The 19,993-nt window shown below is 40.1% G+C and overlaps 1 protein-coding gene across 1 annotated transcript in view; it reads right to left on the reverse strand.

The window, feature by feature from the left end:
- The window catches only part of lrriq1 (leucine-rich repeats and IQ motif containing 1), a 36,106-nt gene extending 20,701 nt beyond the window's left edge, over window positions 1–15,405 (reverse strand). The window contains exons 1-14 of the mRNA XM_053427461.1: window positions 15,096–15,405; window positions 14,283–14,379; window positions 13,984–14,060; window positions 13,800–13,890; window positions 13,076–13,281; window positions 12,703–12,777; window positions 10,754–12,247; window positions 9,110–9,262; window positions 8,882–9,032; window positions 8,157–8,350; window positions 7,679–7,806; window positions 7,320–7,393; window positions 6,601–6,694; window positions 1,041–1,220 (exon numbers count right to left, since the gene is read on the reverse strand). Coding sequence (XP_053283436.1) covers window positions 1,041–1,220; window positions 6,601–6,694; window positions 7,320–7,393; window positions 7,679–7,806; window positions 8,157–8,350; window positions 8,882–9,032; window positions 9,110–9,262; window positions 10,754–12,247; window positions 12,703–12,777; window positions 13,076–13,281; window positions 13,800–13,890; window positions 13,984–14,060; window positions 14,283–14,379; window positions 15,096–15,212 — 3,131 coding nt within the window. The 5' untranslated portion in view covers window positions 15,213–15,405. The remainder of the gene's footprint in view (window positions 1–1,040; window positions 1,221–6,600; window positions 6,695–7,319; window positions 7,394–7,678; window positions 7,807–8,156; window positions 8,351–8,881; window positions 9,033–9,109; window positions 9,263–10,753; window positions 12,248–12,702; window positions 12,778–13,075; window positions 13,282–13,799; window positions 13,891–13,983; window positions 14,061–14,282; window positions 14,380–15,095) is intronic.
- Window positions 15,406–19,993: the final 4,588 nt, after the last annotated feature.

Consider the following 19,993-nt stretch of genomic DNA (forward strand, 5'->3'; position numbering starts at 1 on the left):
TCCTTGGAAAGCCCCCAGAAAGGCTCATTGTCCAGAGGCCAGAGGGGAAGAGGGCACACAGTGAGGGGTGAAGCAAAGGGAGCGCCATGCTAACCCCCCAAGCCATAGGAGTCCTTGGTGTGACCCGTACGGATAGCCGCCGCCACGTTTCATCTTTTGTGTTGTGTAATTTGAAAGGTCATGAAGATACGCAGAAAGTTGACCACTGTTTCAAGTGTTGGTGGTCCGTCTTGCATAGGACCATCAATGTGTGTGTGGAGGCCAGTGACATTGAAGGACTTGTGAAAATAGATGGACGTTGTCTTTAGGCGCACTACGCCCTATCCATCAGACATAGCATGAGGATGGCTAACATTCCTGACTGCTACATATGTGTCTGACAGACAGGAGGATCAGCATGTAATACAACGTCATATAAATACAATTATTACTGTTGAGAAAATCTAAGTATCTCTTAGCAGCCCAGACAATCCTGAAGTGTGAGGGGTTTACAAAATAATATCAATACCACAGAGTCTCCCCGATCTCCAATTGTAAATATCAAGCATGTTTGATATTTATGATTATCGGCTCTGACATTTCCAATTCACCTCCAGTTCCGAATGCAAAATGTATAAGAAGATATCTTGATCTTGATTGATTGATTTGAAATTTGATTGATATCTTGAGTTTCTGTGAGTCTCTGGAATCACCTCTGTGAAATCTTATCCTAATGACGGCAAGTGTGTGGTCTGACGTTGTGGCCAAATCATGTAGTGTGTGCGCTCTGAAGATTATAAGATTAAAAATCAGTTAAATCTGTCAGTATGTCTGTGGTCTTTAACATTTTCCAAATCTAGAATTCATAAAAATAAAACTTAACAATAATTATCACCAACCATTTTTTCCTCTATGGGTCCATAAGACAGCTCTAAAAGGATTGAAAGTTGTTGGGGGGGCTCCTACACACACACACACACACACCACTTTCATTGACCACTGTTCTCCACTACACTCCCTGACAGCACTTCGACACAAGCAGACAGTGATTTCTCTCTTACCTGAGCTCCCTGCTGTGCTGCTGCTGTAAATCATGAATCTGCTTAAGCTGAGCCTGACAAAGCAGTAGGAAGCTGCCTGAGGCCAGGCTGAGCTGTTGAACAGCAGGGGCTGACAGAAAGGAGTCTGTCTCCTCACCATCAATGGCTCTCAGGCCAGCGACGGCTTTCTGCAGAGTGGATCTGAAAAAGAGACCAAACTGAGGTAAGTTTCCCATTAAAGCAGTGCTTTAATGGCATTACTGCTTCAGTTACGATTCAGTACCAATAATTATTTGCATTATAACAACATAAAAAAATTATCTGATTCATTTAGCCAAATATGTATTGAAGTGAAAAATAAAAACTATCCACATATTGACTGCAGCACTGACCACATTAATTTGAAAATGGAGACATTGAGAGACTAAGCTTGGTAATGTATTTAAATCTGTCATCCAAGACCTTTCCTGCTGACACATTAACATTCAGACTTTTTAAATAACTTAATTATTGCTGCACTATATTTTTCTACAAGATAATAGAGCATTTTGAACGATCTCTTCACCCCTGCAGGGAATACAAACAAGCTGATGAGTCCTACAGTTTGTGTATTCCAAAAAAAAAGAGGCCTTGAGAGTGATATGAATGAAAACAAATAAAAAAAGGCAGAAATGTTGGATTCAGTGGAGATGATAAAGTGAGAGACCTTCAGGAATAAGAGGTAAATATTTCCACCTCAGGCTTGTGGTCAATATGGACTCACAAACATCTTAAGAGGCTTCAGACTTGTGGTGAAAGGTTTTCATGAATTATGATCTGTTTTATATCTCAAGATGTTAATTTAATCACTAACACAACTATTCAAATCCCCATCTTGTTGCAAGATGATTGTCTTATTGAAAACCCATCTTCATTGGTGTATAGCTCATGGGCTAGAAAGTTGTTCCAATACAGGAGGGCTCGGGCAGCTACTCTCCATTTATCCTGACAGGTAGAGAGTTTGAGAAAACAGTTGTGGGTCCCACTGAGGCCACTCAGCGTACAAGCTGTTCTGTTTGCTGACTGCATTGTACATTTTGTCCTCTGGACTAACCAGGCTAATGTGTTTACAGGGATTTGGTGAATTTGTTGAACTTTATTAACTGGTAAAAATTATGCACACCGTGATCCGGCATTATAATCTTAAACGTTTGAGACTATTTAACTTCATTGTTAACTTTATACTGTTGTGTCTAAAAGTGTTGTTACACAGGTACTTGGGATAACCCGCCCCCAACCAAATGGCATATGTTAGGTAGTATTAGCCTTCAAACTGGAGGGAAGCCCTGAACTGCTTATGAGTCTGGGGGAGAGGTAACTGCTGCCTGAGGCTAAGGATGTTCAAGCAGAAGAATTTCAACTATCTGCCAGAGAAACAGACTCTGAGCCTCCACCAGCAGAGCACACGCCAAATGTGGTTTGTGTTCAGTGGGAAAATGTGGAGCTGGGAAATCTACAGGACACTAGGGACAGCCAACAATAAAATACACCAACAAATCCAAGCTTTCAGGCGATGAAGTCAATAAAGAAAGAAATAATGATTAACTGGGAATCTCAAAACTGATTCCAAGGGCGATGCATGCTCTTAAATCCTACTGCCATGCCACCAAAGGAGAAGAAAACATGTGTTGAGGGCGAGCTTTTCATTTCACCAGCTCATAATGTGATTTTGTGAAAACTATTTAATATTGTATCACATTACATATATATCTACATGTTTTACCCATGTATTGCTTTAATAGATTTTGAAGAGAAGATCTCTTTGGGTTGTCTGAAAAACAAAGCTTCATGTACTATAGACATTGGTAGTAAACTAATAAAGGTGAAGCGGAGACTAAAGCATTAACTCAGTGAAGTGATTCTGATTCATTTACGAGTTGTGATCCCTTTCTCCAGATCCCTGTGGAGGTTTTAAAGCAGTTCATAATCTGCACAAACAGCATGCAGAGTTTTCCCAACCCTAGCGCCACCCTGAATCGAAGACATCACCACGGAAGACGGGTTGTGTGTATTGTCAGGGGGATACATTTTTCATGTGGCCCACTTGGCCTCTTTGACACAGATCGGGATAAGATTCCAACCCTTCAGGCATGTTTTCTATAGCTGGCTGTCCTCAAATGAAATGAAGCTCCAAACCCAAATGGGACCTTCAGATAGTTACATGAGCTCATTGAGGTGCAGATTGTAATTCAATTCAGGGCTGGACGCCACTTAGACACACATGGAAGAATGCAGAGTAGACCTATGTACAAAATAATTAGATGTCATGGGTTGTTGATAGTTACAGTGATTCATTCATATCAGACAAATCAGGGGGTGGAGTTGTGGTTTCATCTACAATCATTTTCATGATTATTGTGAAGAATCTTTTCCTGTTGGGGTATCGTAAATGTGAATTGATCAATTACAGTGCCTTGCATAAGTATTCACCCCCCTTGGACTTTTTCCCATTATGTACTGTTACTAACTGGAATTCAAATAGACTTAAATAAACTTTTTCCCGTTTGATCAACAAAACATGCATAGTACTTTGGAGGTGCAAAATAAATTTTATTGTGACACAAACAATAATGAGAACAAAAAAGTTGACATCTGTTGGGTGCATAAGTATTCACCCCCCTGTGTCAATACTTGGTAGAACCCCCTTTCGCTGCAATTACAGCTGCAAGTCTTTTGGGGTATGTCTCTACCAGCTTTGCACATCTAGAGATGGAAAGGTTTGTCCATTCTTCTTGGCAAAAAAGATGAAGCTCAGTCAGATTGGATGGAGACCGTCTGTGAACCGCAATCTTCAAGTCTTGCCATAGATTCTCTATTGGATTGAGGTCTGGGCTTTGACTGGGCCATTTTAAGACATTAACATTCTTTAATCCAAACCATTCCTTTGTAGCTCTGGCTGTATGTTTAGGGTCATTGTCCTGCTGGAAGATGAACCTCCGCCCCAGTCTCAAGTCTTTTGCAGACTGCATCAGATTTTCTTCAAGGATTTCCCTGTATTTGGCTCCATCCATCTTTCCCTCTATTCTGACCAGTTTCCCTGTACCTGCTGAAGAGAAGCATCCCCACAGCATGATGCTACCACCACCATGTTTCACTGTTGGGATGGTGTGCTCAGGGGGATGGGCAGTGTTGGGTTTTCGCCACACATAGCGTTTTGCATTGAGGCCAAAAAGTTCAATTTTGGTCTCATCTGACCAGAGCACCTTCTTCCACATGTTTGCTGTGTCTCCCACATGGCTTCTGGCAAACTCCAAACGGGATTTTTTATGGATCCCTTTCAACAATGGCTTTCTTCTTGCCACTCTTCCATAAAGGCCAGATTTGTGGAGTAGACGACTAATAGTTGTCCTGTGGACAGATTCTCCCACCTCAGCTGTGGATCTCTGCAACTCCTCCAGAGTAACCATGGGCCTCCTGGTTGCTTCTCTGATTAATTTTCTCCTTGTCCGACTCTTCAGTTTGGGTGGACGGCCTCCTCTTGGTAGGTTTGCGGTTGTGCCATATTCTTTCCATTTTCTTATGATGGATTTTATGGTGCTCAGAGAGATGTTCAAAGCTCTGGATATTTTTTTATAACCTAACCCTGCTTCATATTTCTCCACAACTTTATCCCTGACCTGTTTGGTGAGCTCCTTGGTCTTCATGATGCTGTTTGTTCAGTTATGATCTCCAACAAACTCTGAGTCCGTCACAGAACAGGTGTATTTATACTGAGATTAAATTGCAGACAGGTGGACCCTATTTACTAATTATGTGACTTGCAAATGTGACTTGTGAATGCAATTGGTCGCACCAGATCTTTGTTAGGGGTTTCACAGTAAAGGGGGTGAATACATATGCACTCAACACTTTTCAGATTTTTATTTGTAAATAATTGTGAAATCCATGTAATATTTCCCCCCACTTCCAAATGATGCACTATTTTGTGTTGGTCCATTACATAAACTCACGATGAAATAAATTTTAATCTGTGGTTATACCATGACAAAATGTAGAAAAGTCCAAAGGGGGTGAATACTTATGCAAGGCACTGTATTTATCAAAAACATGAAACTTATTTAGACGTGAATCCCTTTCTCTAAGTACAGCTACGTCTATGTTAACTGTAGTCAGTCAACCTGAGTCTTTTCTAAATTGATAAAATGTCATCCTCCTTCTCTCCTTTCAGGGGGAAAACTGTTCTTGGCTCACATTCCTTCATCCCTCGCTTCTAGTCTGTATGAGCACAAGTCCGTATTTCATTTAGTGAAGACTTCCTCAAAAACACGGGCTCTTAAAGTGACCCTGATTAATCAAGCCCAGTGTTTTCTTCGGGATCAGGGACAGTCTACAGGGAGTGGAATTCTTAACGCTTTGCCGTTTGGTGCTCTAATTCCAGCGCTGGCACTGGAGGTTAAGAAAAGTTCAATCAAATATTAAGGTAATGTTTCAGTTGAGGCTTAAGATGGAAAAATTACCACAAGTAACCAGTGTCCTTGGGTTGTATTTTTTTTTTAAAGAACATAAACTACTAAAACACAGACATTTACAAATAAAAAACATTAATTTAATGTTAAAACCTTCAGTATCATTTATACACATGGCCAGTAGTAAATAAGGCAGTAATGGTTTACATGTGCCATTGAAATTTAACTCTTCTATGTAATGAAAAAAAAATGGATGATGAATTTTACTGATACAACAGCCAGAAAAACAATTAGAAAAACATCCCAGAAATACTTTTCTAAACCTATAACAGTAAGGGATTTTCAGTGAGACAAGAAAAGTATAGTTTTTCATATTTTGTATATTTTTCTGATATTATATGGGTGTGTCTAGCTTTGTGGAGCCAAATAACTTTGCAAACCTGCAACAGCTGAGATCATTGCTCATGACAGGTTGACAAAAAAATACAGAATGAGTGATCACTGCATATTTTTCATGCAATTCACTGCAATTGTCTTCAGAGTCAAAATATTTAGGTGTTGTAAGTGGGTGAGCAAATCGAAGCAGAAAAGATAATTGATTTTTCTGTTGTATCAATATTTTGGGAATTACAAGCACTTAGCATGACGTACGTACACCCAGATGTCGGTGGCACATCGCAGTAATCTAATAGCAGGCGCGGATCACAGCGCTAATCCTGGGAAGTGGAGAGGAAGGCCTGTGTTCTGCTGGAATGTTATGACTCTCTGAGCCAATAGACCGTATTTTTGATAAGAGAAATACTGGATTTTCACTGGTATTTTCCTTTGAACATCCATCACGGCGAGTAATATTTCAGAGTCGAAAGAAGCTGAAACTTTTTTCCAGAGAATTTCCAGAAAGACCGTTGAAAATGTCTTATTATACTATCTTGATTAGAAACTGTGAGGTAGGTACAACGGGGACACACATACTCAAGTCAGATGTGAACAGCCGTCCAGAATATTACTGCGGGCACTAAAATCTGATTAATACAACAGTTCTGCCTGATGTGCGTTAAAAGCAGAAAATATTTAGTTGCAGGAAAACAGTAGCCCATGAAATATGCTCTCACTCCTCCATCCAGATATCTCCTTACCTCCAGCCAATCTCTTGCTGAAGAGGATTCCCGCTGAGGTGAACCTCTTGCAGGAAGAGACATCCTTCCACACCTTCACACACATTATGCAGTTCTGAGAGAGACGGAGAAAAACTCATTTGCCATGCGGTGTCTATTTTTCAGTCTATTCCTCACTTTCACCATTGCCTCAGCTGGTTATGCAGATGGAGACATGTTATAGAGACCTATGCATCTTAATTCCAAGGAGTCATATACTGTACTGTAGTTTGACAGCCAGCACAGACCCAATATGAAGGCAGTAGCATACTATAAAATGGTGGATCCACAAGGGTTAATGCCTTAACGTCTGGTAAATCTAAATTTACAGTGGAACTATATCGTAACTTATTTCATAAGATGAAATCAATCTTTGGCTGAGTGGCTGTAAGGAACAGAAGTATGGAATAGGTCTGGGAACATACAGAAAAAAGCTACTGCACTGAAAACAATTGTATTTTCAGATATTTATAATCTTAATTTAAAGAGCAATTTTCAAAACCAAAAAAGACAAAGGGCTTCATACAAGGCACCAAATGAAAACGGGATTAATGTTTTATCATCACCTCAAGTAGAATCAGAAGAAAAGAAAATGAAACAACACAGGATTTTGATTTGTCTAGATTACAAACACAGAAGGTTTCGGCTTGAGAAGAGGCAATGAGACTTCTATAATCTGTTTAAACAAGACATCATGTTACCTGACATGCAGTTGAAGCGAAGATCCAAATTTGTAAGGGACACAAAATCAGACATGGAGGGCAGGAGGGTAATTCTAAGAAAAACAGAGACAAATTGTGAGCCTTAAACGCAGAATTCATGTTGCTGCAAAACACGGGTACATTAAAATTTATATTCAATGATTCTCAAGTCACCGAAAACCTAACTAGTTTTAATTTTTATATCAAATTACTTGAGTTCAAGAAAATCGAAAATCGTGTGAAAAGTGTTGTGATATCTATCATTTTCTCTTTGGTATTTCCGACACCCAACAGACCTCAGGCACAGACAGATATGGAGTAAGACTGCTAATAATAATAAAGCTTTGCTGATAATGAACCTGTTTTCAGCTGCTGAGAGGTGCTGCATGAGGGGAAGCCAGCAAACAGCAAGGCCCTGCAGCGACGAGATGCTGTTGTCATCTAGATGCAGCTCTCTGAGGAGGATGTGGTTGTTCAGACTGGGGGGCTGATGGACAGACGGGGTGGAAAAAGTCAGTCAACACAAGTAACCCTGAGGAGTTGGACTAAGGTTCTACACTGCCGATGGTCGGGAGGCGACTGAAAGACCCCGTCCATCACTGTCAGTTGTTTTAGTCCTGCTGTGTTTACAGTCATCATCTCGTCTCAGGACACAAGTGAAATTTGTCAAAGACCAAGTGGTGCCTCAGCGTGTACTCAGTGAGGATGTACAGATTTCCATACTGATGAAACAAACAACTACATACTCAAACAACTGAATCCCCTTCCATACAGGTCTAATCTAAAATTGCAGCACTGAACTGAAGTGGGACCTCAGCTCCACTGCTCATCTGTTACCTCAGTGAGGCTGTTGGATCTTAGGTCCAGGGTCTGCAGCAGAGCACAGTTCTCCACACCCTCCACGCCAGCCAGGTGATTGTGGGAGCAGTCCAGGTGAAGGAGGGTGTACGTGTCCCTCAGTCCTTTGGTGCTGATCAGCTGGTTGTGATCCAGTGACAAACTCTGCAGTCTCCGTATAGACTCCAGACCAGCTGGGAAAGAAACAACAAGAGAAGAGCTTCTTATTAGGAAAAATCTGCATATGAGCAGTAAGCAAATCATAAGCATGTTAAAAATCTATCCTGAAATGAGAGTCCTTGCCCTTACCTGTATGTACAAGTTTAGGGGTGAGTCAGATGGAAATGTTACAGTAGCTGAAAGTACCATCCTATGCATCTAACCTCTTGCCTGGCCAATATATATTTATGACTTTAGCCCCATGCCTCAGGGCCCAGGTTGAGTTCAGTAATGAATCACATTTCAATACAGATTGAAGTGAATGAGGTCCAGGACTGAAAGAGTACAAGGCTGCCCTCTTGTGGAATATTGCAGACCCCACAAGAAGGCTTTGTCTTGGCTGCTACTTCACATTCACAGTCCTAGGACAAGACTAAAGACTTGACCTCATCTGTGACACGATCAAATATTGTCCCCTCATTTGTTCAGCTTGTATCTGTATTTCATTTCCAAAGCATTACAATTTGACTTTTTAAAGGACAGCTAATTGGTTTTAAAGTTCTCACCAATGCGGGTGATGGAGTTGTGGGAGAGGTCCAGAACATTCAGGTTTTCAGCTCCACTCAAACCATGGATGGATGTTAACTTGTTGTGTCCCAGTCGAAGAACTTGTAAACTCGCCATGTTTTCACAATCCACAAGTGAGATGTCATTCCCCTGAGACAAAACCAATTCATTATGAACAACATGAACAATGGCACCAGTAACTCATCACATACTGGTTCAACGTTCACCTGTACATCGATGTAGCAGAGCTGTTGTAACTGGTTGATGCCTTCCAGGGATTTGAGGCCACAGCGTCTGAGGGTGAGGGATTGAAGTTGAGGACACTGAGCGAGAGCGACGAAGCTGCAGCCAGGCAAGTCCTCCAGGGTCACCGTGGTAACCTAAGAGAGAGGCAGAGGTTGCATCAGGTTTCAGGGGTTAATTTGGAACATATGGCAAGGCACAAGAATAAGTCTTCGTATTATATTTGTATGATACAATATTTTGTATCATACAATACTTTGTATTGTGTTATATCAAATACAGACCACCAGGAAAGTGAGACTGCTAAAACAAAGCACTCTCTATCATAGAGCTAGCAAGAAAATCCCCCACATTTACATGTCAGTGTTCAAACAACTGCATTACCTCCAGCAAGGAGGTTGCTCTTGTCTGCGTTTGTTTTTTAGCTGGCAGGATTATAGAAAACCATCCAATGGATTTCCATGAGGGAAAAAAACTTATATCATACATGTTGGCGAACTTCCAACATAAAAAACATGTGATCGATGCTAGCTGAAGATTAGGCTGAATTGCTAAAAGATGTTGTTTTTCTAAAATTTTGGCTTCGGGGTAAAATGGGACAAATGCTGTGGGGTAAAGTGGGATAGTGTCTCACTTTACCCCACCATGAAGCACAAGTTAAGTTTAGTCTTAAACATATTTTAGTGTTATATTACATTATATATGTTTTATTTTTAATGTCATAAACATTGTAGAAAAGCCATCATGCCAAGAAACTACACCAGGAAGACAACCTGGGGCCAAACACCCCTCGCAGAGATGGAGAGTGCAGCCGCTGAGGTCATGCAAGGAAAGAAGTCCTTAAGAAAAGCTGGAAGGGATAGAAATATTGATAAGACAACCCTCAAAAGATTCATAAAGAAAAAAGAGAAAGGGAAATTAAAATCAGTAGCCTGGGGTGCAGTAGCTGAGGCAAAGAGAATATTCACAGATGAGATGGAGGAGGAGCTTGCCAAACACTTGAAACAACTAGCTGACCAGTTCCATGGCCTTGCTCCAGTTAAGTGCCGTGAACTGGGATTTGAATACGCAGAGAAAAACAATATCCCTGTCCCTGTGCAGGTAAGCTAGGGAGAGATCACATGAATCATAATAATCATAAATGTGCTTAATTGACCAATCCCCATTATTCTGTTACTAGTCCGATATTAGTTTTGGAATGTGTGGTTGTCAGGATTTTAACTATTACAACATGTGTTGTTATGGTAGTTTTAAACAGGAAAAAGTAAGTGGACCACTTTACCCCGTAGCTGGGGTAAAGTGGGACACAAGACCACTTTTTTTTAAACGATCATATTTTCCCTGCCCTTTGTCCTGAAGACATTCTGATCATTTCCATTGCTAGAAAATATCCTGAATTAATGGGAAATGTGTAAATTTTACTGATATATCATTTTAACTCTCCTAGAGGGGAGCAAATGTAAAAAATGTCCCACATTACCCCGCTCTCCCCTAATATATATGAGTGTGTGCAATTTGGTGTAAAAATCTAGTGAATCTAAAAGTGGTTCCTTATAGGGAATGTTGGGCCTTGGCAGAGGTTAAATAACTAGCATCCGCATCATGGCTGAACATTTGAGCAAGGTTACCTCTTGCAGGGATCTGAAGCCTGGGGACTGAAGCAGAGCTTGAGGACAGACGGGTGGCAGACTACAGGCCCCGGAGGCCCTGCGCAGTCCCCTGCGACTTCGGACATGCACTTTTTGCTTGCTCTTGTTCTGCAGAGACAGTCTGGACCACGGGATGCAGTCTCTCATCCATGACAGTCTCTTCTGCTCTGTGCGCTCCGGAAGACACACGGGTAAAGGGCCGGAAGAGGTGCGGGGCGATACATCTGCATCTTGTTGTTTCATAGTTTGACATGTGGAGGTATAGAGAATATTCTTGTTTGGGTCAAGTTGTTGTACATTTTCAGAGCTGGAGGCACTGACTGTGCACTGGCTTTGTAATGAGACGGTGCATGGGGTCAGACTGATATTCTTTGTCTTGTTTTGACTTTTCAGTCGATCCTTATCTCTTTTCTTCTCTTGCAGCTTCAGCCTCTCTTCCTTTTCGGTGTCCTGCACTCCAAAGTTGGTAATACGCCAATTGTCTGCTTCTTTATTTCTTCTCACATCATCTTCAGTTTTTTGTTCAGGTTCCATCTTTCTTTTGCCTCTATTCTGTTCCATCTCTTGCTTGAATCTTATTTCCTTTTCCATGTTATTGTGATCTTCTTCTTCTTTCTGTTTCCTCATTTCTTGCTCCTGCCATGGCCTCTTGTCCTCTTCAGTTGTTTTCACGTCTTCCTTCTTTTTATCACTAAATTCCATATTATGTTTCATCTCCTCTTCTTTCTTTCTTTCATCTTCCTTGAGTTGCATTTCTTCAATATCTTTTTCTTCCCCTTCCTTCTTATTCATCTGCTTAGCTATCATCTTCTCTTCCTCCATATTCTTTCCATTCTCCTCAACTTTTCTCTCGTCCACCCTTTTCCTTATCTCCTCAGTATTTTTCCTAACCTCAAGTTCTTTTCTCTTTTTGTCTTCCTCCATCTTCTTTGCCATCATTTCATCCATTGCCCTTGTTTCTTCCTCCTCCTTTCTCCTACTCTTATCCCTCTCCTTTATTTTTTCCTCATTTTCCTTCCTTTCTCTCTCCTCTTCTTCTATCCATCTCATCTTCCCCTCTTCCTTAAGTCTTGTTTTGTTTATTTTTCTCTCTTCCTCCTTCTTTCTTATGTCTTCCTGTATCATATTTCGCTCCACTTCTTTTTTTCCCTTTTCCTCCTCTTGAAATCTCCTCTTTTCCTCTTCCTCTATTTTCCTCTGCTCCTCTTCTCTCTTTCTTCTGATCCCTTCTTTAAGTTTCATTTCTTCCATTTTTCTCTTTTCCTCTTTATTTCTCCTCATCTGTTCCTCCATCCTTTTGCGCTCCCTCTTAATTATCTCTTCTTCCTTTTTCCTCATGTCCTCAACCTCTCTTCTCCTCTTTTCTTCTTCCTCCTTCCTTTTCTTCTCCCCCTCTTCCTTGAACCTCTTCTGCTCCTCCTCTCTCATCTTCTTTTCCTCCTCCACTTGTTTTTGTAAGTTGCAGATCAGCTCCTGATTGGTGAAAATAGTCACAACAATAGTTACAACAAAGTAAGTCTCATTCAATTTCTAATTCATTTCTCAATAAACAAATCAAAACTTTGTATTGTGAGCAAATAAAACAACCCACATGAAAATTGGAAACATTCTAATCAACCCAAACCCTATCATATTTTATTCTATAGCTTTAGACGAATGAAAATGTCTACACAAAATGACGATTTTTTTTTTTTATAATCAGGTAGTTGGTAAGTTGTTTCTGAAACACCCGTTTTCATTTGGTCCAGATGAAAGAGAAATACATAGATGAAGTAGAGACGAGGCAGACATTAGCAAGCGGTTGTCAGTCAGTGGATGTTCGTGTTTTCATGTGTGTAACTTTTCCAGGATTAACAACCCTGGCTTTAACACAGTGAATAATTAACTACACCTTCACTGAGTCCCTGCCTAGGAAAATTCGGACATACCTGCTTAAGAAGAAACTCCACTTCCAGCTTTTCCTGAGCTCTCTTCTTCATCAACTCCAGTTCTCTCTGATGAAGCTAGATAAAAGCAATAATACAAAAAAATACATCACCTTTATTTTCATATGAACACCACACTTGTCCAAAGCAGCAATTTCCTCAGGCTGCAGCTTTCCCTAATAAATTAATTTAGTGTTAGACATGTTTATTAGGTTCGTATTTCCCTTTTACAGTCGTCATATATAAAATAAATCATGACTAAATGGGGGATCACGAATTGGCTCATTTGTAAAACTTAAGAAACCCTAAATCTGCCACATTAAGAATTTATATGACAACTAAGTATGTTGAGTAGAGGGAGTCACGAATGATTCACCTTCTCTGCCTCCATGATCTTCTTCAAATCCTCCTGGAAGTCTCTGTGTCTCTGTCTCCTCTTCTCGTCTGTCTTCATCTCCTCACAGCATATTTTCTCTCTGTGTTCTCTATGGGATTCTGTGCTATTTTTCATCTGTTCCTCTTCCTCTGAGCTCTTAGTAACTCCCAGTCCAGGCCACACATATTCATCTGTTTCAGTCTCATCTGTGAAAAGTAAGAGAGAATTTTTCCCAGCTCTCTGTGCTTCCATCCATGTCAAACTATGCAGTGACAGTAACTACCTGAAATATACTGGATAAAGAAGTTTTGAATAGGTGGGATTATGTACATGTTCATAATTTCTTTACTACACAAGTCATAGATTAGAACAAAAAATAGGACAACAGGGACCTCTTGTGGGGAACATTAGAATTACCAGAGGTGTTTGTAATGCAGAAAGTTATATCGCACATAACTTCAATATAACATTTTACAACTTTTTACTATGGTAATTTTTCATAAATACCTACACACTGTATTAAGCATCAGAAAACATTAATGTTCTTTTGGAGTCCTGTTACTTTCATTACAACTAACTGAAGTTAGTTGTAGGGTTAGTTCTAACCCTAACCCAATGATAGTGCTTTTAACTGGGAAATATGTACATTAAAAGATATATTCTAAAGATGGCTTTTATCACCATTCAAACATGTTTACTTCATTCTCGAAAACATGCACTGTACCTTCCCTGTCAGGACACACTGACAGATTGTGAGAAAAAGGTGCTTCTGTCTCAGCAGAAGAGATGGACTCATTTTCTGTGTCAAAAGAAACCTGTTTCAGAAAAACATGCATTTCATCAGCTTGTGTGGGCCTGTTGTAGTTTTGACGAGTCAAACAGTAAGAGACTTGAAACAAGGCATTTACCAGCTTCTTCGCCATGTCCTTATCGAGTTCATCAGGCAAATTATCCATGTCCTCAGTGTGACGTGATGCAGTGAGGTCTGGGATATAGTCAAAGAAAAGGTAGATGTTTTAAACAACAATGGAGACAATCTACGTCCTTTTGATCGGATCATTGGAAGTCTTATTTGTTGGAGATACTTCTCTCTCTTTTTAACAACAATGATCTCAATGCAGAAGCTTTAATGCCCCTTTTTAACAGAGGAAAGTCGATCTTACAGAAGTATAAACATGCTTGATAATGTTCTTGCTAGTTTCCATACCTTCAAGTTCCTCAAGAATGAACTTCTCACTTCTCACTGCTCTGCTTTTTGAAGTTTCAAAGTAACTGAGCAGAGAGGGTGGAATATCATCGGAGACCTATAGACAAAATTAATTTGAAAGTTAAATTGGTCTCATCACAGAAACAAATTCATATATACTTATACTATATCTTAGAATACCATCAGCGGGTCACATGGCTTTCATAGTACTGCCATACAAGCCAGAAACACCTGATGACTCCACCATCATCTATTACAGCATTGTCCTGGGATGAAATTCAACTGGTAGCCAGAACACACAATGACTTGGACATACAGTATTTTATTTTGAAAGTAAACGATGTAGATTCTTTTAATATTTATTGATTCAGAATGCTTATCAGACTTACTTTACTTTCGGAAGCACGTGTAGATAAATTATAAACTTCCAATACATCAGGGTCGATGGGGAAAGTGTGTTTAGGCTAGGGGCTTGAATTAAACTTATATATTTAACAAAACTAATTGAAAAACACATTATTTATTTATTGTGTGCGTTTGTCGGTATATTTATTGTGCACATACTTGGGCCTGTTTATAAGGTTTTGATAGTATCAGTCTGATATAGTATGGGTATTAATATGTTGGTTTACGTTTTTTGTCTGTTTACATAAACACACCTTAATGCATATAACTAACATAATAGGAATACGCAAAAACGCCACCATCCGCTGGCTGACTAACAAAAGCAGTTCCAGTTAGCTCGTCATCACCTGCACCTGTCCGGTTCAGTTAACACGAACTTCTCTCAGCGCTCAGGACTCACACACTCACCGTCTCCTGTAGAAAGGGAAGTTCCTCCAGCTCTTCTTCAACATCGCCACTTTCAGAAAGGACCACGTCGTTTAGCTCCCGCATGATTGTTTCAAACAGCTCATCAGCATCCGCCATGACGACGGTACACTTAACTGGTACACTTCACTGATCCCAGTTGGTCTTGGTCAGTCGCCACAAACTTCACTCACGTTGCTACCATCGCCTGTAAACACCTGTGACTGACACGTGTTCTCAATCGTATGTGGTTCAACACGCTATGGCTAATTCAAAATTTGTTAGTATGAGGAACGAGTTGTCTGGCCGTGAGGGCAAGCTCAAACCGTGGCAGCGGGAGGCACTTCCGGTATCAACAGAGCCTGCCACTGATATGTAAAAGAAGCTGCCTTCGATGCCGCACTGTTTGGCATCTGTTTCCATTTTTTGTGTTACAAGACAACAAAGAGAGACTCACAAAATTTGACTTCCCAATGGTATATAAACCATTTACAGTTTTATTTACTATCAGAAGTTGACTTTGGCCCAAATGTTTTCCTTATGACAGGATCTCATAGCGTTCCTCCAAGGACTCTAAGTAAATACACCAACATCCATAAGAACATTTAAAATAGACTTATTGTTACTCCTTCAACTTTAATATATTTTTTATGAGTTATGAACTTCTATTGTTTAAAAGCATCACTGCATATAATAGACAAAGAACAAACAAAGCTCTACACAACAAACAGCTACTGACCTACTACTTTCTAACCAAGTTTTATTCTCATGTCTTCAGTGTTTATATGAATTCAGATGACTGACTGACTTCATGAACAGCAATATTGATACAGACTTGCTTATCCAGTTAAAATAGTGAAATGTACTGATATTGAAGCAAACTGTTATTTATACTTTCCTGGCTAACCAGTAATTTCAAGTACATCTCCACCAAGGTTACCAAGTACAACTTGAAAAATAAATGGTTTTTGCTTTGGATGACAGACAGACATTAAAAATGTGTAAATAATCTCCTTATATATATTTTTTGTAATTTGTGCAAGTACATATTATAATAACTAAATGAAAGCATTAAATTATAGCATTGTCTATTGTAATAACATATTGTGTCAGTGATGGTAAAGGTTAATACTGGAACTTAAAAAGGGCTCCAGAGCTGCAATAACCGACACAAAGAGCAGGTTTTACATGGGTCAAAGATAGCAGGGTACTACTTAAGGACTGGGTTAAAGTGACTTTAATATTTTAAAATCTTTGAAGTTCACAAGGCACGAGCATTAATGATACATTAGGAACAGCTTCTCACCATCTTCATTTCAGACAGAGGAGTAAAGTCATAGCAAATTGAAGTCTTGTTATGTAACTCATTGAAAAAAAAGCAGTGTTCTACTTTCCGTCATTAAGCATTATGTTCCATTGACATCACTGCCAAGTCCTACCACACTGATGTGTACCAGATTGTTGGACATGATTTTAACAACAGCTCAACTCTATCAACATCTATAAATGATGCCTGGATAAAAGTCTTTACACAGGAGGAAACACTATTCCCGTAGACATCACATTGTAAGTCTTGACATGATTTGCCCCGAGCTGTTCAATGGATCGGAAAGTACAACTGACTTAGTATTTGTAATATAATCACAATAGTCTAACACACCTTGGAATTGGTCCACATAAATAGAAACCAACAATACATTCTGATTTTGCATATCTGAAGAAAAAGACCAGATATTGAATCAGATAAAGATATGCACAATAGGTTACATAAATATACATATGGAAATACCGGGATGTTCAGATAGTTATGCAGTGAAGTGTCCACTTGTCACTTGTTGCACATTGTTACAGTGCAAAGTAATAATGATGATCTCAAAATTACATGTAATATAGTCTAAAAGTATCCAACAGTAATATCACTTAATTTGTAAATGCAGTTCAAAACACACAATTACTAAGCAATAGTATAAGAGAAAAAAGGAGCCTCTTTACCTTGCTCTCCTTGATCTTTAGGGAAACCTAGTGGGGGTAACCCCAACACTCATCTGCATTATGTGCAGGGAGACTGGATTCATTTGGCTTTGACAAAAAAATTATTATGCTATTTGTTCTGTCGCTGTTAGGTCTGAAGTGTGGTGCAGGCACCTCTTATAAATGGTCAGTAGCCAAAAAAATAACATGGCATCGACCCATTAAAAGCATTTCAGCAGAATTAACACAAATATGACAAAGAAACCAGCCAAATAAACGAGCCTGTTTCACAATACAAGAGGAGAAACACAGATCAATTATTCTTGGAGCTCAGAAGAGTAACCCGCTGATAAATATCTGGGAATAAGTCGCAAACAGCGGTGTTGGCCTCAAACAGGGCGGCAGCTGTGGCAACTGACCCAAAACAGCTGTGGCAACTGATAGCTTCCTCAAATCAGGGCAACTGCCTTTACAGTTCAGTGGCAGGTTCTGTTGCCACCGGAAGTGCCCCTACGAGCTGCCGCTGCCACGATTTGAGCTTGTGTCTCTCGTCTCACGGCGTCGAGACTATACTTCGGTCTCCGTGGAAACAACGCTGTGTACTACGTGACACCGTAAGGGACAAACAGTCTAAAAGGAAAAGTGGTATTGTAGCGACGTGTCGAGTTTAAGAAGAGGAAGTCTGTATTGTCCTCGTACACAAAGAAATTATGCTGTCACTGCTGAAAAGCTGTGCACATTTATTAAAAAAATTGACCAAAAAAACGATATAATAAATAAATAAATCCTTCATACTACTATCAACATATCACATTTATGAATTGGACAATGTAATATAATATGATGTAATGCAATGTAATATAATATAATATAATATAATATAATATAATATAATATAATATAATATAATATCCTACCAGAGTTACAGAAAAGCAGAGCAGTTTGGTTGCATTATTTTCTTTGTGAAAACAAAATGTAAGGTCACTGCCTGCTGTGGGCATTCTGGGCAGTCATAGTAGATCAGCGAGCCTGAGACCTTGGAGGTGAGTTACAGGACCAGATGAAGAAAAAACGTGTGGGGCTGTGAACAATGTACACTTTTTTCATGCCATTTCTGATCACAAAGACCGGTATCTCTCTCCCATGGTGAGGGCTGTGCACTCGTTCTGTACTCTGTCCCTTTGAGGAGATTCCAGTGGCCCACACAGCTTATCCCATACACATTCCCGAGGGCTTTCTAAAAGGAACCCAGTCTCCTTCCTCAGTTTCAAAGAGAAACAGCATGTCCTCCATCCCAAACTGTTTGGTCTGGAGACACTCTGAGGCCTGTTCTCCATTCTCGTGATGTTCCACGACAATAACAAAACAACACAATGGCGCCAGATCAGACTACTTTTTCCTTCAAAGGCCAAAACTGAATTCCACAATAACAATGAAAAGCATCACATCTACCACACTTACGCGGCCTACAAAGTTCAACAACGCCAGGATCCTCACAGGTTCGGTATGGACATGCTTTTATAAAGGTCATTGTGGGTCAAAGCACAACTTCAGTGTTGAGGCTGATGAGCAAAACAGGACAGTTTGGTGCTGCCCTCATTATTGGAGTCAAACTGCCTGTCCCTTATGTTTCATTAGGTCCTCTAAGATTCATTGACCAAGTTCAATTGCTCAAAAAGGCTCCATCAGCAAGCCTTGTCTGCTCCGATTAGGGCCAGGCCCTTTGTCAGTGGGCAAGGTGTCCGTCGCTTTTGTCCAAGTGCACGGAACCCAGACAGCAACCAGACAGGGCCATGGTGCAGATTTATACAGCAGATTACGCCGGTCAATGGCGGCCCCGGCCCTAAAGCAGTGGTGGTTTAGATAGTGGCCCTGTGTTTACACTGTCAAGGGTTTTCTGTTACTCGTCTGTAGCCATTATCTTGGCAGCTACTGGGCGTATCAAGCCTATCATTTCCATCTGGGGGCTCTGACGAAAGAAAAGATTGAAGGGAAAAATTACCACCACCACCCCAACTGCCCTTCATTCTTCTCGCACTGCACATTCTGAATGTTCAGGTTGTAAGGCATTGATTTATTAATGATGCATTCAATTAACTGTTGAATTTTACTTTTGGGCTGCAACACACGTGTCTCTTGTTTAGACCTGGTTTAATCCAGTTGTTGTATTTAGTCATTGGAAGTAATCACAGAAACCTAAAGTGTATGTTCAATCCTGGAATAACATATTTTTCCATGCATGAACTCGAGCTGACATTCCAAATACCAGAGCTGTAATGTGGATGATTCTTCTCAATGCACTGAGCCAGATTATAGGCTTCTGCGAGTAAGGCGGCTTGTATGTGAACTGATCGTAGTTTAAACATATTAAGTGCATGTGAGGGGGGGACATTATCAAGCAAGCTAATCCTGCACGAGTGTTGCTGTAAGCCTGATCAAAGTAGTGTTGCATTCTTGAGCTAAAAGTTACAGTTACAAATTTACAGCATTGTCTCAAATTGGGGAGTTCACCAAGTTCATCGTCAGCAACCTCCGACCTGAGATTACCTCTCCTACCGGGGGATGACAACACTGCTGAAACAGTTGGACTTGGACACAGATTTGGATTGCCTTTCAAAGTTATCATTACGCTGCCAATGTGACCTTAGTACATCTAAATCTGCTTCAAATGACTGTGGGATTACTGCAATCAGAATTCCAAGAGCTGGGGGCTGGGAATATTCTACCCGGGGTTCAGTGAGTGAGAGAAGCATGTTACCAAATGTTTTTATTCATAATTTAAAATCCTTTTCTTTACCGATATCTGTGTTGTAAACTACAAAGCTTTATAAAACTATTTCAAGGTTAAATCCAACCATCTGCACACATACTCTTTGCAAATAGTCACATGCTGAATACAGCTATTTCCCCAGAGGGTTATCAATAGTAAC

This window comes from Pleuronectes platessa, chromosome 7 (assembly GCF_947347685.1).
Source record: "Pleuronectes platessa chromosome 7, fPlePla1.1, whole genome shotgun sequence".
Classification (NCBI taxonomy): Eukaryota; Metazoa; Chordata; class Actinopteri; order Pleuronectiformes; family Pleuronectidae; genus Pleuronectes; species Pleuronectes platessa.